Below are 25,622 nucleotides of genomic sequence, written 5' to 3'. Positions count from 1 at the left end.
TCTTATTATTAATATATACAATGGCACAACCGCATTTTGGATGACTGAGCTCTGTTGAGTGATATTGTGAGTTCAAGGAGTACTGTAGTCATGGGTCCGAAGTTGTATATTTATAAACTCACCACTTCCGGTGACGGTGTTGTTTACAGACACTGAAAACCAAATGACATCTCCAACTATTCTTTATTATTTCATTTACACTCGAATATATGTAAAGCATTATGAAATTGTCATTACGATTTTTTCATTTATATAATCGGTTGCAGAATCTACACGTTAGACCTGCAAAGGTATTCGACTGTTCACGTTTATGCTTTGTGATAATCAAAATTCACTATAAAAGAATGTTTTGTTATGAACCAAATATAATATCGGACTAGGAGAAAACTCCATGTTTTTGAAGTATTGAAAAATTATCATGCAAATCGGTTTTGTTTGAAAGTTTATAATTTTTTTTATTATTAAACAAGTAGCAGAATAAAGTTGCGGTTGTTTTGCTATATAAGAAAGGTGTAAATGAAAGTTACAAAAAGAATGCAATCATATATTGATTATTAATCGTCCTGATCCGCAAATAAAATTAATTGTATTGGTGAAAACATTTGTTATGTCTTTAATCTGCATTGTGTGGGTTTCTTAAATTTTAAGTGGGCGGGAAGTCATTGTGTAATCATTAAGATGACGATATGTGATACAGAAAGTTCAAGAATAATTATTACATATTATTAGTAGTTTATCGATTAACAGCTTGTATTCTAATGCGTCCATCTGTAGATTAAAGGTCAATGTAAATAAACAAATAAAATGACTTGGCAGCTCTTCAACTCCCGCAATCGTGACGTCAGTTTTAAGGAAAATAAGGATCTTGATATAACTCAAAGCTATGCGATTGTATATTCCAGTAGGTGTGACAGGGTGCAAAGGCTTTCTGAACATCTTTATCGTTGATCGTAATGCCTGGACATAATTATTAATTTGCCAAGTATACATAGTTAGCCTTATTTTAGTGAATAATTAAAATAAAATGCATTTATTTGTAGTTGATCGCTACCTTTGAATTTTTTTTTTCTCAAATACAAAGGCTCGGAACTTAACATCACCGCTTGTTGATTCTCTTTTGTTTTGAGTTGTCGGCCATCTATCGGCGCAGTGTGTCTCTTCAGGTGTTTCTTAGTTCAGTTTGTTTTTGATATGGCGGAGGTCGTTAATGGAGTTGAACAAATGCTCACAAAAGTGATGTTTTAGACATGGATTTGAGAGTATGAAGTCTAGAAAAATTGATAATGTGTGTGCAAGAAGGTAAGGTTTAATAAGTGTGCGCAAGAAAATCGAAGGCATGGTAATCGTACCAAAATTAGCCAGTATAGCATATCGGCGGAATGGCTCGGAATTATTTTGAATGCAGTGTGGGAGTATAAACTCGTAGTCGTGATTATGGACTTCGTATTGGTGAGAACGGAAAATAAATGCACACGATATGTGTGTTTCGAGATGAATGCCTGTACATATCAGTTGAAGGATCAGAAATGATATGGGCGTTTAAGTGAAAGTTTTAACGCTGAATTGATGTGCACCAGGGCTTGGCTTGCTGCAGGAAGAGTAACGTTAACGAATATAGTTTTGTTTTATTTAATTATATTGTTCTGTTATATTTGACAACAAATAGACTTTTTAACGTAGGAAGTTGATATACTATTGGTGCTTTATTATTTCGTCATCGCATCTTAAATTGTAACTAGCTTTGTTCATTGTTCTCCATTGACCATTGGTAAAATAATATTGAAGAAACTATTGTATTTGAAATTGAGTGAACTGGACCGTTAGTGTTCCACATCAAGACATAAATGTCTCTTCATGTTTTAAATGAGCATAAGCCATAATCCCATCAATTCTGAAACCTGGACATTGTGAGCATTAGCCATTAGTCAGAATTGTTAAAATAACAGTATGAGTAAACAGTTTTTATATTGGATATACTTTTATGTTTACATGCAGAATTTTGGGTTACGTTTTGTAGTTAGAATTGCAAATCTCTCAGAATGTATCATGATGGAAAATTATTACAGAATTATTTTAACTTTTGTTGACCAAGTATTCAGTATTATATATTTTTTTTTTTTATCAAATATTAGTTGTTTTAATCCCATTCAAGTGAGAATAGGCTTTGGTGTTCTCAGCTGATGTTCATATAAACTGGACTAGTACACTAGCTTATTTATGTATTATGAATCAGAGTATTGGTAAATTTTTAAAGTGCACACCTACATGATATAGCAATAGAAAATTAAATTATAATACATCAATGTCAGAAATTCATAATAGATAAGGTTCCTAAGAGCTATAAACAAACAAATTTAGCTGCTTCAGTTGCTTGAGATGCCATCTTAGTTTTGGTAGAGGCTAAGGCCAAAGAAATTAAAGTATGATAAGGTCATCGGTAAAATTTTAGTTGTGCACACCTACACAATGTAACAATATAACATTAATTATTAATTTTGTAAATTATTATAGATCGACATATGTGATTTACTTGGCGGAAATTGATAACAAAAAATTTGCTATAACCTATTTTTTTACAAACGAAGTCGCACGGTTGAATGATACGCCATGTTTGTTTTGACAGGTGCCGAGGTCAAAGAAATGAAAGGATGATAAATTAGTCTATTCTAACCTAACCAGTGTTTAATAATTCGGTACCTTAAATTCTAAAGATCATCTGGGTCGTCACCGTCGTCATGGATACTGACGGCCTGATTATTATTGTACCTTGGACAATTAACAGACAACAGCAGAACCCTGTGTTCTCTCATAAAGTCCAAGGAAGCCTTATTGTCTTTGTAACAGCACTTATTAATGTCACCTGGAGAGAACACCTGGTCCACAACATGAAAGCCGTCATCTGATAATGACTTGGCACGGCGTCCAAACCATGTTCATTAGTAAATTTGCTCGTAGCAAGATTTTTTTGTTTTTTATTTCTGCCAGAAAATCTCTTATTACATTCATGTATTATAATTTACCAAATTAATATTTGATTTTCTAATGCTATATTGCATAGGTGTGCACAACTAATGTAATACCAATTCATATATTCTAACCTAACCTGCATTTAGTAATGCAGTACCTGTAATACTAGAGGTCATCAGGGTCGTCGTCATCATCTCTGACCTCCGAATCTAACAAAATAAAGATGGCATCAAAAGGAGTTGAAGTGACTTCATTGATTTTTGTATAGGTTTTAGCAAAATTTTCTGATATATCTGCCAAGAAAAATGTTTATTAGATTGATGTATTATGATTTACAAAATTAAAATTTAATTTTGTAATGCTATATCGCGTAGGTGTGCACTTCTAAAAAATATCAAAGTAGCTCCTAAACCCTCCATTTGGTCCTAGCCCATAGGCAGCCAATCCCTTTGGACTGACATTCTAGTGTGTGTCTTAATTTTTATGTAATAATTACTATCATCATGTTAGGAATGTTTAGGTGATGACCTTTGTTGAGTGACCAGGGTTATTTTTTAGATGAACCAAATTGGGGTTTAGTATCATGTTCATGGGATATGCCCATATTAAGAGAATATCAGTCATACTATTTACTAGCAACTACAAGCTCCCATCATAATATATATGTGTATATATATATATATATATATATATATTTACCATAATTGAATATATACCATATTTTATTGTATCTACAATTTTGAAAGCATTTGGTTGTGTCACTGTTGAGATATTAAGATATCCGATACCCTGGATATACTGAAATGACTGACAGCTTGGATGGTGATATGCCTTTTTTTTTTTTCTCTCCGTTTTATACTATTTTTGATCATATCTGCAAATTTGAATATATTTGAATGAGTCAGTATCAAAGTATAAATATATCCAATATACTGACATAACTGACATCTCGAGCTATGAGACACTGGTTCATGTTATACAGCACACAAAAACAAGATGCTTTGTAGTGTTGGTGGTATATTGGATATCTTGATTATCTGAATGTTGACACTGCCAAATGTTTTCACACTTGGAGATATATTAAGTATGGTTAGGTAGCTCACGTTGAGCTCCAAGTTGTCAGTAGTGTATCAGATATCTTGATATTGATGTGGGCAAATGCTTTCAAACACTTTAGATTAAATGCAATTAAGATCTCAGAGTTCATGTCACTCACAAGTTAGTGTTTCTCGCCACAACATCCCTAAAAATATGCCTGTAAGTGTCATGAATTAAGTCCATGATCATCACTTTTGTCATATAGATAATATTTCACATTTGATCAGCATTGGTGTTGGTATGGCTGCCTGTTGATGCAGTTATCACATTTATATGGCAAGTATCTTTAGTGAAGGTGCTCCAAATCAAAAATCTTCTGATATGATGCAGACTGAGGTGTTTGTTAGTTTTCTGCTGGGATATATATATATATATATATATATATATATATATACACACACACACATATACATACATATACCAAGGCTTTTTCCCCCTTACAAGGGAGGTAGCCAAAAACGAAAGGCATATAATCATTCCCACTCATTCCATCCCTGAATACACTCCACACCCCTCCACCTTTCCTCTTATCTTAGCACCTCCCAGATGACGGGTCATCCCTGCACCCTGTCCACTGCCCTGGGTCAGAAGCAGTGTCGCAAGACAGCATTAGACCCTGGTGTCCTCATCATCAGTTGAGAACACCACATCTTTTAATTTGTTGCGCTGTATTGATTCAGTAGGAGAACTGGTAATGGTACAGGTCCAGGTGTTCCCTCCACTCCTTTTCCAGGCGAGATATAAAACTGTTCACTGTTGGAGCACTGACTGTTTCATGTCTGTGTCGCTCTAGCAGCAAAGAATGACTTTCTGACTCCCAGATGGTGCTGAACCTATAGTTTCCAATCGTGTCTTCTGGTTGAGTCACTTATTGAGAGTAGGAACATGGTCTTCCCGCATAGCGCACATGGCCTATCATACTTGCCTATATCTTGGTGGTTCAGGATCTTGAATGTTTGTATGATGCATCTACCATTGAAAACTGTATCACACCAAAGAGATGGAATTGTAGAGGTGGGAAATAATTGAGGGCCCTTTAGGGCTCCTTTTAGTTGTCAATTGCACTAGTTACCTTTCCACGGCTGTTGAGAGGCTGGCTGATATTACCAATTTGGTCAAGGTTATCACTCATAAAACAGTCAAATTGATTATAAAGGAGGGTTTGTGAAAGACAAAAGTGATAACTATTTTTAAGTGGAAACTATTCATTGATCATGAAAAGATTATGGCTTATCAGTTAAGATAACACAAAAGCTTAAATATTGACTGCTTAAAACATGCATTCAGTGGTCCGTTCAGGGGGTTGCAAAAATAGCAAATTTGAACCATGTGATTATGTTAGTATGGACCAAAAACTCATGTTTTCACTGCAGTGGACATGTTATCATTTTGGGGCTCCATTCTCATTGCACCAGAGTTCAGGTTGTTTGCACCTGATGTTCTCCATGAGATGCCATAGAGTGGTGCAGTAAAACTCAGCATTGACAGTCTGTCTCTAGGGAACCAATTTGCTGTAATTATTTTAAGATTTCAAACATTCTGTATATGTGCTTGTGTGGTTCTTGCCTCCCTTATGGTGTTCGGTGATCAGTCTTATTCATGTTTTATGTTCTGGAGGTGAACATATCACTCCAGATGCTAATCAGAGAGGAAATAATGTCTTCAAGCTGTCATAATGTAGATTTAGCTTATTTTAAGTAGAAACACTTTTGCTCTGCATCAACAGTGAATGAAATAAGTGCCAACTGATGCAGTTGGATGTAATACAGTTGTACATTTTCAAATTCACTAGGTATATATTTTTATTTTGCTTATTCTTTTGAGTCTGGCTCATTATGGAACAATGGTAGGCAACCTTTTTAATTTTGGTGCCAAAATCAGTCATATCTTTGATACATATTTTTCTCACATGGCAATGGAAGGAGCTGTCCTACATACAAATATGGGCCCCCTTCCTTCACCTCTGTTATTACTTATTTTATTTTTTATTTTTTCCATGTTACGGGGGGAAAATAGAATGGTTAGTGTGCCAGGTTTTGCATGCATGCCAAGGGTTGCCCTCCTTAGTTGTACAATGAGTCTCATGTCAGCATGCTTTTACCACACATGCTCATAAACAAATCTGGAAATCAAATGCCCTTCAGAGTTTGTGGATTTGACTTGAGTAGGAACTGAGTTTTATTTATCACTAATTAATTCACAAAAGAGGGCAATAAGGAAGTAGCTTTGGAGAACCTTACCTTATGTAGCCTTAAGTAGATTCTAGATACTGACCATTGTACCTATGTCCAGATCTAGTTTTCCTTGCTGTTGAGGATGATGGAGTAGTATTGATCAGTATTTCTAGTTACTTTTTTTATGTATTTTGTGATGATGATGATTTGGTTTAACGTCACAAACTCCCCCCTATCGGAAGGGTAGGACGGTGCCCCTCACAGAGGGCTTTTGTACTTTATTAAAAATGGTAGTGACCATTGATGGGTATCTGCATATGATTGTTCGGGGAACTGTCCATTTTCAAAAGAGGTCAACCCCATCACCTCCATCAGGAGGTGCAGCCTTTAGGGGTTGGCATTTGGTCTCAAAATTGAGCCCAAGATCTCTAAACTTTAACTGTATTTCTTACTCTTGTTCACAAACGGAAAACTGACAACTTTCAAATGTTCTCCTCTTCTACAAAGGATTACAAAGGTGGAGCATACTGACAGGAGACCTTATGGTCCATATCTGGGGCGGATGCAAAAAAAAATAATGGTAAACAAATAAATGAATAAATACAAACTACGATAATGTAAATAATAAATAAACTAATGCATAGGTATAGTTAGATAATACACAGGTAATAGTAAATAATAATAAATTGACATAAATAATGATAAATGAGAATCAAACAATAATAAGCAGACACCGATTATAACAATACAAACATTATAAAGTAAATGATAGTCATTACAGCATCTTGCTTAGGTGTTTATCTGAATGATTCTTCAAGCTTCGAACTGAACTACATTGCACTACCTGTGCAGGAAGTTTATTCCATTCATTAACTACATGGTTGGCGAAGTTGTTTCTACCCACTTCCAAATTAAATCTATTCCTGGACAGTTTGAGACCATTGTTTCATGTCGGACTCTCATTCAGTGTGAAAATTTTGTCAGTTTTGATGTTAATTCCCTTTAGAATCTTAAAGACCTGTATCAAGTCACCTCTGAGTCTATGCTTTTTTAAGGAAAACAGATTCATATGTTTTAGTCAATTTTCGTATGATTTATTTTTGATATTTGGAATCAGTTTTGTAGCTCGCCATTGTACTTTTTCCAATCTGTCAATGTCTTTAATGATATTCAGTGACCATACGGAAACAGCATGTTCCAAATGTGGATGAACTAAAGATTTATATAGCTTGTTAATGAGTGATGGACTTTTGAAGTCAAAAGATCGTGCAATCAGTCCTAGAATCTTATTTGCTTTCTCAGAGGCTGAAATACACTGCTTGGATGATTTGAGATAGTTACGGATAATTACGCCGAGATCCTTTTCACTATCCACTTTTGTTAACGAGTTTCCAAATAACTTGTAATCGTACTTACTGTTATTTTTACCTACGTGCATTACCTTGCATTTACTTGTGTTAAATTTCATTAGCCACTTTTCAGACCATTGCTGTAATTTATCTTAATCTTCTTGAATATCTAATTGGTTTAAGTGATCATTTTAGTCCATGGTCTATATAATTTATATATACTATGAATAGAAGTGGCCCAAGAATGGAACCTTGAGGAACTCCACTTATAAAAAAAATTCCATCCAGAAGTTTTTCCATTTAAAACAACTCTGTTTTCGGTCATTCAACCAATTACTAGTCCAACTTAATAGGCTACCAATTATTTTGTGTGAAGCTAATTAAGTAAGTAGTCTTTCATGGGGGACAGTATTAAAAGCTTTTGCAAAGTGTAGATATATTAAATCTATATTGTTTCTTTTGTCATAATTCGAAATAAATGAGTTGTAGAATTCGAGTTACTTAGTCATGCAAGAACGTTTCTGTCTGAAATCATGCTGGCTATCATTTATCAAACAGTTACTTTCTAAATGATGTTCGATAGCATCTCTTATGATAGTTTCCATAATTTTTCCTAGGATTACTATTATCATCTAATTCTAAGAATTATTGCCAGCCAGTGTAGGGCTGGTAGTTTTCCACTTAGTGTAACTTGAGGCAACAATTACTATTGGCATGTTTACATACATATACCAAAGGCTTTTTCCCCCTTACAAGGGAGGTAGCCCAACAGAAAAAGGCATAAAAACCATTCCCACTCATTCCATCCCCAATACACTCCACTCCCCTCTACCCTCCCTCTTATCTTGGCACCTCCTGGATGACTGGTCATCCCTGCATTTTGTCCACTGCCCTGGGTCAGAGGCATTGTCTCAAGACACAGCACATCCACAGCAAGGCCACTTTATTAAATCAGCGAACCCCCCTCTCTGTCCCCTCATGCAGAAAAAGAGAAGATGGGGAGAAATTCCTTCGGGTTGTGTCAAATTTTTCTCACACATACTACCTCACCCCAGATCCCCCCCACCCATTCCACCTCATGCATCACAACATCATCCATATACAACCATTCTCCATTCACCCCTGTCTTCTGTCCTCTCCCATCCTTCCTCAACAGACGTTTCCCTCTTCCCCAAAGCCCCTTTCACCACATCCATCCATCTCATCCCAGGTCACCCCCTCATATTCACTCCCTCCACATCTCCCTTCCATACCTCTTTTACTAGTCTTTCTTCACTCATTCTTTCCATGTGTCCAAACCATCCCAATACTCTTCCATCCACCCTATCTCCCAACTCCCTTACCACCCCTGTTTTCTTCCTCACCTCCTCATTTCTCACTCTATCCAGCCTAGTAGCCCCTATCATACTTCTCAGACACCTCATCTCAAACACATTCAAACTCCTTCTCACTTCCTCTCTTATGTTCCATGTTTCTGCCCCATACATTGCTGTTGGCACAATCACTCCTTCATACAGTCTCCTCTTAGCCTCCATTCCCAAATGTCTATTCCTCATTACATTTTTTAATCCACCAAGGCATTTATTCGCTTCTCTCAATCTACATTCTACCTCCACCTCCACTCCACCTTTTCCTGCCACATACGCACCCAAGTACCTAAAACTATCCACTTCCTCCAGTCGCTCTCCCTTAATGCTCACTTCCAGTCTGCTGCCGCTTTCACCCTTTGTACATCTCGTCACCTTACTTTTACCCACATTTATCTTCAACTTTCTTCTTTCACACACTCTCCCAAACTCTGTCACCAACTTCCTCAATCCGTCCTCTGATCCTACTACAAACATGGTGTTGTTGTCCACAAACAACAGCTGGCTCACCTCCCACCTTTCTCCATTTTCTTTAAACATATCCAATCCTTGATCCACTACCCTTGCATTACCTCTCACACCACCCCATCCTTGTATAAGTTGAACAGCCAGGGCAACAACGCATCCCTGACAAAGTCCCACCTTTACCTCAAACCACTCTCTCCATTTTTAATCCTGACACATGCTCTACTACTCTCGTAAAAACTCTTGACAGCTCCTAGAAGCTTGACCTTGTAAATTTCCACTTTTGAGTCCTTGGTTTAGCTTTTTCTGATGTTGCAGTGTAACTAGCTCTCATTAGTCCTATTATGCTCATGTTATAAGATAGACAGAATTTCCTATTGTCATGGTAAATTAATCATTTGGCTAGTAGACTTGATTCTCTCATCTTCATTGGGTATTGTAGAAATTGCTCTCATGGAAAGTTTGTTGCTGTCTTATAAAGAACAGACATTTGTTGTGTTTATTTGAATGTGTTGCATAAATGGTACATAACCGGTGAATTATACACTGGTTTATTCTGGGATTTTTGTGGATTTTATGTCTTTGCAGCTGACACAGATTGAGACTACATCATTATGTTTATCAAGTTGTGATTCATAGGATAACATCTACTTGTGTTGTCATGGCTCATGAGTGTTTGGTCAGAGAATTTTTTATTTAATGTTCTTAGCCAAATTTAAATCTCATTTTTCAATGGTAATCCATTCTGTTTGTCTTATATTTTATTCTTCCTTCCCTGTATCTTTGCCATTTCCTAACAGTTGACAGTGAGCCCCTGGTTATTCGCAAAGGTTAGATTCCATTACCCTTTGCAAATAGCAAATGATCATGGATATTGGACATGGCCCTTAAAGTGCCATAGAATACCCTTTTTACATACATATACCAACAGCTTTTTTGCCCATACAAGGGAGGTACCCAAAGTCAAAGGCATAAATCCACTCCCACCCATTTCATCCTCACTCCCATCCCTTTTACCTCATCCTTGGTCATCCCCTCATGTTCACTCCCTTCACCTACTTCCACACCTTTTACTAATCTTCTTTCATTCTTTCCATGTATTTAGACCATCTCAATACTCTTTCATCAACCCTATCTCCCAACTCACTTTCCACCCCTACTCTCCTCCTCACCTCATTTCTCACTCTATCCAGCCTAGTAACCCCTACCATACTTCAGGTATTTCAAGTCAAATGCATTTAAACTCTTCCTGTCTTCCTCTCTTGTGTTCCATGTTTATACCCCATACAGTGCTGTCGGCACAATCACTCCGTACAATCTCCACTTACCATCCATTCCCAATTGTCTGTTTCTCATTAACTTTGAATCCCTCTAAGCATTTACTTGCTTCTCTCAATCTACATTCTATCTCCAACTCCGCTCCTCCCTTCCCCACCATATTTGCCCCCAATTATCTAAAGCCATTCACTTCTTCCAGTCTTTGACCCTTAACCACTTCAGTATGACTCACATTCTCGCGTGCAGCATCGGCTGCCATATGTAATTTGCATCACACTACTGACATTATGAAGTATAAAGTCACTGCTGTATTACTCATTCTCTTTTACTGTGAGTGATAATAAACACAGAAAATGTGATCAAACCAGTTCACAGAATATAGGGATAACTGATGTACAACTACAAAAAAAATATAAATAATCAAGACACTGATACTGGCATCTTTATGTACCCACTCGTACCTCATGATGCCTATGTAGCTGTCATCGTACCAAAGTAGTTAATACTCGCTTCCAATTTGCTGCCATCCTCTCCCCTTGTACATTTCATCACCTTACTTCTAACCACATTTATCTTCAACTTTCTTCTTTTGCACGCCACAAGTGCAGTGTTGTCAGCAAACAACATTCGGTTTATCTCTTGCTTTTCTTCATTTTCTTTAACCATCTCCAATTCCCAGCCCTTTACCCTTGCATTTACCTCTTACACCACCCCATCCATGTATAAATAGAACAATCAAGGTGACATAACAAATCCCTGGCAAAGTCCCACCTTTACATCAGACCACTCATTCTCTTCATTTCTAATTCTAACACAGGCTCTTATTACTCATGTAAAAACTCTTGGCTGCTCTTGACAGGTTTCCCCATATCCCATATATCTGTAATACCTCCCACATTGCCTTCCTGTCTACCCTATCGTAAGCCTTTTCTAAATCCATAAAGGCCCAAAAATCATCCTTACCTTTTCCTAAAGCTTTCACATATCTGCCTTACCACAAAAAATCTGATCCATGCAACCCCTACTTGTCCTAAACCTGCACTTTTCCTCAACAATTACTCTTCCTCTTCTAATCCTCTCAATCAAGACCCTCCCATTAGCCTTCCAAATTACACTCAACAAACTGATCCCTCTGAAACTACTACACTCACATTTGTCCCCTTTTCCCTTCTAAGTGGAACTATAAAGGCACTGCTCCAGTCCCCCAGCACTCACCCTCTTTCAGACAAACACTGAACAACCTCACCAACCAGTCCACCATCACTGTACCTCCTTTTTTTTAGACACTGCATGATACGAATCCAACCAAGGTGCCTTATCTGCTTTCACCTCATCTTTCCTTATTTCTCCTCCATTTTCCTCATTCATCACTCATTTTCATAGTGTTTACCACTGCTACTACCTTTCTTTCCCTATCCTCCTTCACATTTAAGAACTCCTCAAAATATGCTGCCCATCTTCCTCTTACTGCTATCTCTTTCATTACCATCTCACCATCTGCCAGTTTGCCTTTTCTTCTCTATTTGATTTGCTTCTCTTCCTCTCATATATATATATACACCCATCTAAAATGTTCTGTCATTCTCTTACCCCATTTCACATCTGCTCTCATCTTTGTTTCCTTTATCTTATGCTTTACTTCTCTTTTTCTTTGTACCTCTCATATGATTCTCTGATCCTATTCTATAACCAACCTGTGAATGCTCATTTCTTCTCTTCTACAACCCCCTTTGCTTCATCATCCCACCACTCACTACTCTTTCTTCTATTTCCTCTCATCCTCCCTGTTCTACACACCATTTTGCACACCTTGTGACTTGAAACATCCCCATTCCTATTCCACTTCTAGTTCTACTCTATCCTTCACTCCCTCCCACTCTTCTTTCAGCTTTTTCTTGTACTCATTTTCTTTCTCATCTAAACAGTTTACTCTTAGCACTTCCTTACCTTCTGTCCTATTCCTCTTCTCCATATATCCTCCACTCTCAACTTACCTTCCACCAAAAAATGATCTGATATTCCCCCACTCTCTCCCCTTAGAACATGCACTTCCTACTATTCTCCTGGTTACCACTATATACACCATTAAAGCCCTGTCTACCTCCCATCTGTCACCTTCTCACATGTGTATTTACGCTTGACTTTCTTCCTAAACACTGTATTTTCTATCATCACCATCATCTCTTCACTACAATTTTTTCCTGGAACTCTGCACTTCCAACCACTCTCTCTATTGGTTTGTCTCCTACTCTAGCATTGAGATCTCACAAAACCGCTACATTGCCATTTTTCCCTAAACCCTATATGCACTCATTTAAATCTGTCCAAAATGCCTCTCTTTCATCTAGTCTTCTCACTACCAGGCCCATATGCTCTTACAAAGACCCATATTTCCCTTCCCAGTTTTGCATTCATCCACATTACCCTTGAAGAAACCTCCTTCCACTCCATCACATACCTACCTATCTCTTCACTTACTAGTATAGCCACCCCCTCTCTCCCTCCTCCTTTCTTCACTCCTGACACCCTCCCAACCACACTCCCAACCTTGTCTTTCCCTTTCAACTTAGTTTCACTCAATGCCAACACATCTTCTATTTTATTCTCATCTGTACTACATCCACACACATTAAAAGACTCAAACCTAGGAGTTCTGGTTGTAAAACTCCTTCCATACCCTGTTATACCTTTTGATATTTTTTTTTAGGAATGTCCCCATCCTGTTTTTGACCCAAGTGGGAGTTCTTGGTGCCAGTATTCTTTCTCCCCTACTACAGGGTTCGGCAAAAAAGGAAATATTCAAAAAAGTTGTACAGGCCACTAAGAGTGGGGGGACAGCATAACAGGGATAGTCACAGTATAATAAAGTAGCATAATTTCTGTGAATAGAGATTTCCTCTATCATAGACAAAAATATGTTTTGGTTCTGGTCCACAGGGTTGCCATGGGTTTAAGGCGTGAGTGAGTGGTGTGGTTGTGTGCAATACTCTTTTTAATAATGCAAAACTTGTTTTAACTCTTTTATATTCTTTTATGATGTAAATGAATGTTATACACCATTACTAGATAATTAATATTTAGATGTTATAATAAATTTTTATAACATTCTAGTAAAATAGACCTTTACTCACCATTAAAGAAATTTTTGAATATTGTGCCCCAGTTGGCAAATCTCAACTTACCAGCAACTTAGCATGGTCAGAAACATTGATTAAGGTATCACATGCCTCATTTTTGTTGTCAATATTTAAATTTCAGATTAGGTTGTTAATGTATAATGCTATTTTGCTTGTTTTTAATTGATAAATATATTAATCAATTAAATAGTAATTTTTAAGGTTTCAAGTACTAGTACTGTTATTGGTCCCATGGTATTTGGTTTAAAGAAAAACTCCCTAAGTTATAACTAATAATTAAATCTGGTTGTAAGTTATAAATAGAGAAATACACTAGTATTAAGTTGATAGGATGTTATTTGCTTTAATGTTTTTGCTATATTTATACAAATATTTTGATGGTACAGTATTGTTCATTTGATACAATAACTTATGTCTTTGCAGGTTGTTTAGTGGATCGTAGATAAGACTGAAGTGCAAGACGCCCAGTGGCAGGGCAGAGGAGCTTTGCCCTTGTGGCACGGAGGTTTTGTGTTTAAGGCGCGAGTGAGTGGTGTGGTTGTGTGCTGTGTTGAGGTGCAGGAAATTGCCGTATACCGAAGGCCTGTGTTGTGTTGTGCAGACTCTTATCACCATATATTTTGTCTCGGGTGGTTCAGTGTTTTTAAATAATTGCAACTATGTCACAAATGGACCTTTTCCTCCCCTTGTTGAGCACAACAGACACAAGGAAGAAGCTTGGCATTGGCACAGATATAGTTGCCTACCTTAGCCAGCCAAGCAACAGTATAGAATGCGAGGACCTAGGGCATTTCATTGATGGACTGGTGCCATGGCTTCAAAGCAGCAACTTCAAGGTAAGTCTTCCTTAACAAATTTTTCCATAATCATATTTACCTTAGGCCATGAGTATTGATATAGGGAGAGGTTGCTTAGCTCATTTCTATTGCTGGTAAGCTCACCAAACTCACCATCCCACTGCCACACAGTGAGAAGTGGGAAACCCCTGGTAGGGCAAACTAATAAACTGACACAATCCCAAGGGATTTCTCGTAATCTTTTCAAAATTTATATAATAGGACTGGGGGGGAGAGGGTTGCCATGTAAATGAAGTGGTGGGGCCCTGATGTGGAGGCAGTGAGTAAAGGACAGAGATGACCCTTCATCCACAAGGAGCTAAAAGGGAAACAGAGAGGTTGGGGTGGGTGCATGCCTTGGCTGACAACCTCTCTTATAAGGGGAAGGAGCCTTTTAGTATGTAGGTAGATAACTAATATATTTGTGTAATAAGTGGCCATGGGATCAGGTTATGCATTCATGCAATGACAAAAAAAAATGGAGATTTGTTGATGTAATGTGTGATTTTGTCATATTTCATGTTTCTCTTGCATGCTTGGGATGTCAGTATGCTGCACTAAATAATTCTTTTGGTAACTGTGCCTGTGAAAACTGAACTACTATCTCTTAGTTTTCATGCACCCCTCCTTTTCTGTTTTTTGTCTTGCTTAGATATTATTTCATTGTTGATTATGTATTCACTGCTATGCAACACAGAATCTATTCTTAATTTGTCTAGATATTCTTTGTAACATACCCTGTCAGAGACTTTTATTATCTAGTCTTACTGATTGGAAGCCCAGATTCAACGTGGTTGGTAGGGGTTATTAGGCCCTCCCACAAATTTCTCTGAGAAGAAACATTATGTTTCTGTATTGTATTAGTGTAAGTCTGTTTTTATGTTAGCTTTTAACAGGAGGACATTTACTGGTTGTTGACTTTTTGTGAACAAAATTTGAAGTACATTTAAAGTTGGTCTGGTAACTGAGTGTCGGCCAATTCAGGCTGCACCTGGTGGTGAGTGTGCTGGTGGGGTTTGAAGGTGGGGAAAGGATTATCTGAATCCATTTGATAGGATCGCCACTTATTGTCTGCAATTCAGGGACTAGCCTCAACTTTTCTTGCTTTTATTGATCATGCTAGGAAGGAGGCATGGGGGTTACATCTCTCTTCACAGGGATGCAGCCCCTGAACTGGACAAAAATTCATAATTGGATAACGTGGCAGTTGTCTAGTTGTCAGCAGCTTTCTAGGTAATGTAAGATTTTTAGGAATGGATTCCAAAACTTCAAGATAAGATTATAGTGTTGTGGCATAGGTACATGTATGTAAATATCTTTGTGCTCTGGGATACTTACCTTACCAACAGATGCACAGCTGCGACTAAAGCAGTCGCTTTCGTCACATCCACTTTGGCTGTTGAGAAGTAAGTCACTGATAGGAATTGAAGAGAAGTACAGTAATTGAACATGCAATTAAAGAGTTGTGATACCTGTATGCTTCTGATTACATTGCCTGTGTACTGGTGGGTTCCCACTTCAGTAGTAAAGATATTTATTAACATGTTTAATTCCTTTGCCACTGAGGGACAACTAACCTTTTCTTTTGGACATAACAGTTGAAGTGGGTCTGTGGTCTGTATTAAGGAGGTACCAATTGGTCTTGGGCTTCACAATAGAATGAAACCATTATGTGTTACAATGAAACTGATTAACCTTACTACATTGAATGGATTAAAAAGATGTCTCAATATTTCCAATGATCATCATTTTCTCAATGTTGGAACTGGTAACATCTCTCTCTCTCTCTCTCACACACACACACACACACACACATATATATATACACATACACGCACACCCAGAAGGACAGACATACCTTAAGGTACAATTGTCAGACGATCTACGTTCTTCACATGAACATTATTATTGTTATCATTGTTATTAGTATCAACATCAGTAGAATTATTTCCCTACTCATGTTCTCAGGTTTTATAAGCACATATGCTAATTGACATTATTTTCTGCAAATTAGCTCACTTTTTACTGGTCTGGACGTCAGGCCTGGAGCTCGGACGGGAGCCAGCCACTGTGGCCCGTGCGTAGGCCGTCATGGGAAAGCGTCTTGCCCTGTCTTTATGTAGGCCACGTTGTGCTGGCGGTAGCGGGCGTGGGAGGCTGGACTGTAGGCGTGCATAGGTGACGCCCATTGAGATTCCTGTGTAGAGCTTGCCCGGTCGCTCTCGCGTTGGATTTTGGACGTACGTGCAATGCATCTCCACCTTGCACCAGAACAGGGGTCGGGCACTTAGTATCGCAAGTGCGTCATAGCCAAATAAGGACACTTTTCTTTTTAAGTCATTTTCGTCTGGATTCAAAATATTGGTTTAAGTATAGCACGCACTTTATTGTTCAATTATAGACGTGAATCCCGTTGGCCAGTCATGTTGACAAACTAGTCAAGAGCATGGGGATTTCAGCTTTATTTTTAGGTGATCGTGTCATGGACGTGTATTTCACAGAAAATTTATCTGTACATTTTGATCCAACCCAGCCTAACTTCTTTGACTAGGCTCCGTGCCAAATGTAATCTCGGCCAATACGTACTTGTTACATATCTTTATCGTGACAATACAAGGGCAGAAGCTGCTGCTTCTTCTCGCAGTGCCCCGTCGTCGATAAGGTTGAACGCTGTCAATGGCTTCGACACCACAAAATTATCATCGTGGTTGTAAATGTTACTATTGTGAATATTTAAGGTAATTGAAATTGGTAAAAAAAAATGTGGAGAAATCATTACAATTTCGAACATTTTTCAATTTTTAAAATTGGAATTGTAGCCGTTGTGACATCATAACGTTCAAGCATTAGGTAGTTGTGACGTCATAACGTTCAGCAAGCATTTTGTAGTTTCGTGCAGTTTCTTACAAGTCAGCGTGTTGAAGGCCAGTACATCTATATTTTGTTTAGTTGTTCATCAATGGTGGTGGGGGAAAAAGTGTAGTCTTTCAGTTGTTTTTTCACAATTCTTTTTGTTATTTTATCATTATAGATTTCAAAGAGTTTTCTGTGCATGTTATCATAATATTAAGTACGTGTACTATATACCTAGATATATATATATATATATATATATATATATATATATATATATATATATATATATATATATATATATATTATTTTTGTGTATATACAGACACAGACCATATGGTAAACTGGCTCCCATTTAGCTGGATCGGGCTATGCTGCTTGCGATACATGGGCGTTTTCATCGATGTAAAATTACGCGCGTAACAGTCACGTGGAAGCGGGAACACGCTTACTATTTCAAATTTCCCTTGGTGTGAAAGTAGTCGAAAATAACACGGGGATGGGGGTGGACAACCATATGGTATAACCAGCGTGCCTTCTATTGTTCTTGTTCTGGATTGCATTTGCTGTTAATACCAGTTCAATAAATGCCCCCCCCCACACACACACACACAAATTGATGTTGGAATTATACTTTGTAGCACATCGTCCTTTTATCGGATGGATGATTATCAACTAGTAAAATATACAGTCGGAATTGATAAGAGATTATGGGCGGTTGAAAGACTGTGTCAGCCCTGCAGGTCACCTCGACATGGACGTGAGGTTGAAGACGAGTGGCAGGGAGGTGATTCTCTCTGACGTCCGTCTCGGAGGACGACCACCTTTGTCCTTCGTTGATCACTCTTGTCGAGTAAGTTCGATTCACACGTATCGACTTTTCGCCGTGCTCTCAAATAACCATGGGTGTTTATGGACGCTTTCACACGTCACGACGTTGACCATGTGTGAAAGCGTCCATAGACGTCGTGTCATGGACGGTGCACGGCGAAAATTCGATACGTGTAAAACGAGTCGGAAGCTGTCATGTGACATTTTCTGGCGAAACCCCCTCGAGTGGGCAACCCCGAAGTCTGTGGACGGCTTGGCTGGTGGCCCACATGCCAAAGAGCCCTGCCTGTCTTATAGATATAGGCAGTATTGGTAGGTGATAGAGAAATGTTAGGTTTTGTGCTTGTGGCGAAGCTCGCTTAACAAATGTCAAGCCCCCTGCCAATTCCTCACCCAGCCTCTTCCGGGTTACACGAGTATTTCGACCTCCTGTGTCATGTCATGCCTGCAGATTTCTCTCTTGCCTTTTCGTTTGTTTCACAAGAGTAGTTCTATACCCTTCTAGGGTGCCATGCCCAGCTGAAATCTTTAGGGATCCTGCCGCCATCTGTGGTTTCCATGGTCAGATATGGATAGGTCAGGTCAGGTCAGTGGCGGATTCTTGAAATACCCATGACCAGAGGCAGCCGTCGGGATTCCTATTGGTGTTTCTGTGTTTGTGCACCATGGACCAGTAGCCCAGTGAGGAAATTCGGGGGCGAGGGTGGGGTGGGGTAGGAGGTAGAAATGGTTCCCAAAACCTCTGTCGACAATCCTTTCAGGATCAATGGTGCTCCTCAGGGTCGTGGGACAGTTTGCGAGGACAGTAGAAGAGTTTTAGGGTCACCGGTAGTGCAGACAAAATATTATATATATATATATATATTAGGGTCTTGGAGCTCGCGGTTTCAGAATACGATGTTATTTGGGATAGCGATCGAAGAAGGTTGGGGACCAGTGGGTTAGGGTGGTAGGGGGTGACGGGTGGGTTCGGCCCTTTGGTGCAGTATAGTGCAAGTTTGGCGAGGTGGTAGGTAGCGTGACTGGTGACTATTATTCATGGAGCGAGTTGGAAGGGAAGTATCATGCTGGAGCGGGCTCCCGTTGGGCAAGGTGGGGGGCTACTGTAGCCTCCACCATCGGGGCGTTGCGTCTGTCTAGTGCTGCGGCACACGGGGCGGTGACCCCCTCACTGCTCCGAAGAAATTGGCCGGCCGTAGCTGCTGTGATCAATAATGTGCCCGTCGCGGTTCATGTTTCGTCGGAGGCCACTCCGTTGGCAGTGGTTACTTTTGGAAATTGAACACAAGGAATTGCTGGTGCTAGTTCAAGCTATCAGCCAAACGAAATCCACTGCTGGACAGAGGCCTCCCTCGACTTCTTCCATGAGTCCCACGTCCGTGCCAGCCTCTGCCTCGTCCCTCGTGCAAACTTATCTAACTCCTCTCCACTTTCTGCCTGGACTCCCTCTTTCAGTCAATAACTTATTTGTTCGGGTTGTTATCCTTTCCGCACGTAGGAAGATAATTTGGGGTTGAGGAGAGTTTTAGAGTTTCCTGACTGGTGCATGGTGTCTGCAGCAGTTGCCCGTCTGATTTATTCGCTGTTATTGGTCTCAAAGTGCCATGACGTCATGTCGTTGGCTCTCTGAAGTGAACTGACCTCGGCGGCACAGTCGTGTTTGTAGGCGCTAAGGCCCCATTTCCCCTTATAAGGAAAGTGACCGAGTTAAAGCAAACACACACGCGTCTCGGTGGCGCATTGGTAGAATTCCGGCCGCCGCTGCGGCGGTCCGGCTTCGAATCCCGCCCAGGACTGACATAATTTCAGTATCGCTGCGCTGCGAGTCGTTACTCCAATTCTCGTGGGCTGGAAGTTGGGTGTGTGTGCGCGTGTAAGGTCACAGCATTACCCATAGATCGGTCATATGAGCTCAACTCTCTTCCGGGAGGGAAATAGCTGTCGATCATAAGTCCAACACGTGGTCCAAGACCATGGTGAATCGCGCACACAGTCCCATCTCAGTGCCTTAGGGATGAAGGGTCGTATGCATGACTGTACGTGTGAATATATCCATCTTTATGCTCTTCTGTAAACGTGGTTCCAGAAGTTCTTCGGCTCACACTAAACTAGTTACCCGGAGATTGGGATAATGTTGTCCTACACAATAATGCATTTTGGCAAATTTTGTCTTGTGTATACGTGGAAATTGGGGAGATTTGGCAGTTCAGTAATTATAATTAGGTAATTGTGATTGTGGCTAAATTTATTTAATTGGCTTTACTGGCTCACGCTATTCAACCACAACGAATTGTGACGTCAACAGTGACGTAACTGTCGCTGAGGCTTGGTGTTGGCAAAGTGAAAACGTAGGGGAAGAAAGTGGGGGGGGGCATGAAGGGGAGAGAGTACGTAGAACGCTGGATGTGGCGTTAGTGCACGGGGATGATTTTATTATTATTATTATTATTATTATTATTATTATTATTATTATTATTATCCGCCTACGGGAAGGCCAATGTGGCAACTATCAAAAAAGGATACTTACCAAGTTTGAAAATATTACCATCTACCCCCGGCACATACACACACACGCACATGTGTGCACACATCAGAACTACTGGATAAGTGTAGAGAAGTAGTATCCTCTTCTCTCTCCCTCCCTCTCGCTATCTCTCCCCTCTCTCACCCTCCCTTCCTCCCTCCCTTTCCATCTTTTCCTCCCTTTGTGGTGTGCGTGTGTATGTATGACGACGTCGGACTTACCCTTGCACGCGTCGTGCATTAGCTAAACTGTCGGGATTTAAACAATGCCGCAATCCCAAACCGGTCGGGTCGGAGCGCCGCCGCCCACGCACAGCAGCACTCGCCCGGGCCTCTCGCTCCGCCGCCGTCGCCGCCACCTTTTTCGTTATTTCCGTTGAAAACCGGTAGACGCAGCAGGAGCCGGGGTCGGTTGCAGGTTCAGGTTTAGGTGTGAGGTGCCAGAGGACCAGGTGTAGTTGCTGGGGGGCCAAGAACAGGCGTTGCGGTGTGTTTGTGTGTGTGTGTCTACTCACCTTGGTCTTTGGATCACGTGCTGGACTCATGATCAACAGCTATTTCCCTCCTGGAAGAGAGCTCAGAGCTCGTATGACCGATCTATGGGTAATGCTGTGACCTTGCACGCACACACACACACCCAACTCCCCGCCCACGAGTTGGAGTAACGACTCGAAGCGCAACAATACTGAAATTATTTCAGTCCTGGGCCGTAGTGACAGCCGGGGACTCTACCAACCGCGCCACCGAGATTGTGTGTGTGTGTGTGTGTGCGCTCGCGCGCGCTCGCATGCGTGTTCGCGCGTGTACATATGATGTGCGTGTGCGCGTTTGCAAGCGTATCTAAGTCAGTTTATTCTCGAAATACCCCGAACTTTAAGCGCTTTATTTTCCCCAACCTGATCCCTTGTTTCATTTTTAATGCGAGCACATTATGCACAGACCTCTTCTCAGATTGTTCCATTTGACGTAGCTGTACTGTAGGTAAATGATATATTTTTCCGCGTTGACCCCGTTGCACTGACCTCCTCCATTCCGTGACACCTCCATTGATGCACCTCCCCCGTCTCCGTGCGTGTCTGATTCAACGAGTGCACATTCGCTTGTCTCTACTGCACAGTTGTGGGCAACATGCCTGTGGGAGGAGTTTCCTTGTGCAATGAGCTCGATGTCTGTCTACGCTGATGGTGCATTCGCAGGCGGATGGACCTCGCACATCCCTAGTCGCGGGTTCGAGTCCCGCACTTCTCTCCGATTCCCAGCAGTGAATGTTACTTACCCCAATTATGCATAGAGCAAAGGTGGGGGCGGCACTCAGCACCTCCTGTTGTGTGCCATTGGTGCTTCTCTTAGGATTGTGTCTCTGGTTTGGACATCCTTCGTACGTACTGGGTGCCCTTTTATGCATCTCCGTGGCAACTCATCCTCATCGAGCGTCATTTTTCGTGTTCTATTTTATCCATCTGATCTGTGTAATGATGGGATCGTGATGGGGTGCCGCGGAGGTGAATAAAGTAGTCTGGTGACAGGATTCGAGGGAAAGTGTCATCCAGTGTGGTCTTAATTATTGTCTGTGGTTGGGGAAGGGTGCCCCCCCACCCTTCCCAGCGTTGGGAGTTGGTGCCACTGTGGCCGCGTGTGTAACACGACCCGTGGGAGAAGTCGGGTGGGCAGGAGAAGGCTTGGGCGAAGTTTTTTGTTGACATATATATTTCTGACCAGTACTGGGCGATTTTGCTCGTATGAATGGCAGACTAGGGTAGGCGTCTCTGTAGGTGTTTGGTTCCAAGATGGTGTGTGGGGTAGGGTTTATTTTGGTTTTTGTGTTACGATTTTATTCGACTGTGTGGGCAGACGCGGGGTGAAATGGCGACCAGGTGTGTGCTAAGTGCCGCAGGTGTGTATGTGTTCATTGTATGTTTACTGGTTTTCGTTTTTATCTTTGAATAAAGGGGCTTTACTCGATGGATGTGTCAGTTTATGCATTTATGTTTGGTTGTGTCTATACTATAATTAGGATATGATTAAATTTGTGGGTATCATGTTTACCTAATTACAGTAGACAGGAAAGGAGCTACGCTCGTAGAATCCTGTCGCTGATTCTTTAGTTATACCTGGTTTTGTATTCATGTGTGGCTCACCAAGGTCTTGGATCATGTGCTGGGCGCGTGATCGGCACATCTCGGGGCTCAGTAGAGGCAGCTCGAGGATGTCTTGTGACGGAACTTGTTTTCGCAATGATGAAGTGGTAGCATGGACCGATAAGTCACCTCGTGTAGAACAATATTAGGCCGGTGTCACACTGTCCGGCGCCGCCGTTGCGGCTTATTGTTGGCCATAGCAAAGTCTCCCTTATTATGAGCCATTAGATGATTAGAATCGAAAGGTTATGAGAGTATTTTAACCATGGGGGGATAGTGGTCGTCGTTATATCAAGTTATTGATATAACGACGTTAATTGAACTTTGACCGCGTCTGGCGCCCCTGCATAGTGTGACACTGGCATTACGGAGATACTGTTCATCATCTGCTCCTTATTGGCGTGAAGGCGTCTGCTGACCTTAGAACTGTCGGACGCCCTCAATACGGACCAGGAAGCTCGGAGTATGTTTTAGTTGGGATAAAAGGTTCGTTGTATACATGATCGCTTGTGCCGTGATTGGAAGCGTGCTGGTCTCGTATTTGTGGGTTCGAGTCCTGCACTCCTTTCCAATTCCCAGCAGTGAGTGCTACCTACCCCAACATTCCCCAAAGCGCATAATAGGGCAAAAGTAACGGCTTTGACCGCAGCTACGCGCTTCCTGATGCTCCTCACATTTTTATTTTCTCTTTGTCGTTGTGGTGTTTTTTATCGACGGACTTTTCAGAACCTCGACAATTGCGTTGTGTTTAAACCCGTCACTCTGGTTAGTCTTGACATCGCAGTTCGTATAAGTTTGTATTTGTTGACATAAGGTCATGGTTGAGATCCTGGCAAGCGCTTCCCGAGAACTGACACCTTTATGTTCGTGGGAAGCCTCGGGTTTATAATGACAACAATACCTCCGTCGATTAAGAGACGAAAGTCTTTTCCAGGGTCGCCCATATCAAACAGGTTTTGCACGAAAGATGAGACAAAAGTTCAACAAGTGCATGAGTCCACTGTTAGCTGGCACGTCCTCCTGGTGGCGGTAAGGGGGACTTCTCATACATATGTATATGGGGTAGTCTTAATGACGGCCTGGACCTCTGGACACCCTATAGGTATACAGACCTCAGTGTATTGAAAAAGATGCCGCATACAGATATGAAGGCAGTGGTTGTGCAAGGGAGTGGACTTGGCGGATTGCACCACCGTAATTTATACTCACTACCTGCCAGTAGGAGAATTTATATATTTTATTGTGGCTACCAGCAGGCTGTATTTTTCGCCCCTGGAGCGACATTTCTTCGGGTTCTTCCAGATGAATAGCCAGGGTTGCTGAGTCGCCGCCGGAATAATTAGATATGAGACAGGTATCGAAGTCACGGGGTTCGTCAAGGTGGGTTTAGCTTAGCCCAGTAACAAGATGGTTAGCTCTCGGATGAGCGAGTAACTAGGTCTGCTACCGCCAGCCAGATTAAATACAAGAGTCAAGGGACGTAGAGGGTTTGATCCCACCTGTGGGCTCCTACCTCCTCCTCCTTTTCATCCTCATCCTCCACCTAGATCAGTTGCCTCACCCTACCCAAATATACAAGTGGAAGGGGATTTGGTGTTGGCAGGGAGAGGGGGGAGGATTTCCGCCCTGTTGACCAACCGCGGTCTCCTGCCACGTTTGGGGTACGACGACGCACCGTCTGCGACAGTTGTCGCTTTGCTTATCAAAACCCCCCCCCTCTTTCTTACGTTCCCCCACCCCCAGTGACCTTGGTGGCTGGGCGGAGCTGTAGGACCTGTGGCTCTGAAGATGTGTACAGGGCAAAGACCAGGTCTTGTCTCTTACCTTGTTTATATCCTTACCTCCCAGATCAAGTTCTTCTTGGCTGAAGGGAATCGTCCGGTGTTGGCCAGTGGAAAGACCTCGAAGGGGTCCAATCCGTACCCATGGGATGTAATGCTCTTGCTCTCTCTCGCTCTCACGCTCATGCAATGAATTAACCCGTTTGGCACAACGTAATTGCCCCCACTATAATGGGTGACGTTTTTCTCTATGTTCGTGGTACTTGTTCTCTCGGTAGCGACAAAACCCTTTCCATACCCGTTGCCACTTTTACCTACCATCCCGGCTTTGGCCAAGCTGTTTCATTCATCTCTGTGGCAGCCAATCGCCAGCGGAGGTGTTCCAAGGGATACGCACATTGCGCATCCCGTCACGACTTCTGTCACGTCAAACATTGTTCATCGTCACGATGTGAACAGTTTCATTCTTAGACGTTTTAGAAATTTTCGACGGAACGGTGACGATCCGTGACATGACGTGACGTAACGTAACGAGTACTGCGACTCGACCTTCACGTGAACCGCAACATCCAACTAAGCGTATACTTGTGACGTGAACACTGACATAACGAATGTGCATCGACCTTGACGCAAATGGTTGTATCGAGATAAAGAAAGCGTGAGAGACGGCGGCGGTGGCGTCGTCGTCTCGCCTCAGGGAAAACCTAACAAACTCGTCTATTCGCGCCAGCAGACCGTGACGACGTCGTAGACGGCGGCGGCGACGCAGAAGAACGGGTGGGCGGTATCGCAGTGCACTGCTTGGTGCGGGTCGCGGTCGCAAGC

At 41.3% G+C, this 25,622-nt stretch overlaps 1 protein-coding gene across 9 annotated transcripts in view; it reads left to right on the top strand.

The window, feature by feature from the left end:
• The first annotated feature begins 1,157 nt into the window (after positions 1-1,157).
• chb (CLIP-associating protein) overlaps positions 1,158-25,622 on the top strand; it is a 689,317-nt gene continuing 664,852 nt past the window's right edge. For 8 of the 9 annotated variants that reach the window (XM_076191887.1, XM_076191885.1, XM_076191884.1 and 5 more), the window contains exons 1-2: positions 1,158-1,299; positions 14,259-14,671. In XM_076191887.1, coding sequence (XP_076048002.1) covers positions 14,495-14,671 — 177 coding nt within the window. In that variant the 5' untranslated portion in view covers positions 1,158-1,299; positions 14,259-14,494. The remainder of the gene's footprint in view (positions 1,300-14,258; positions 14,672-25,622) is intronic. The other variant, XM_076191879.1, reaches the window with a different exon arrangement.

The sequence above is a fragment of the Oratosquilla oratoria genome, chromosome 10, assembly GCF_046742065.1.
Source record: "Oratosquilla oratoria isolate Oo_2021 chromosome 10, ASM4674206v1, whole genome shotgun sequence".
Lineage (NCBI taxonomy): Eukaryota > Metazoa > Arthropoda > Malacostraca > Stomatopoda > Squillidae > Oratosquilla > Oratosquilla oratoria.
The sequence above is the reverse complement of the archived record's forward strand: the minus strand, read 5'-3'. Positions and strand labels throughout refer to the sequence as shown.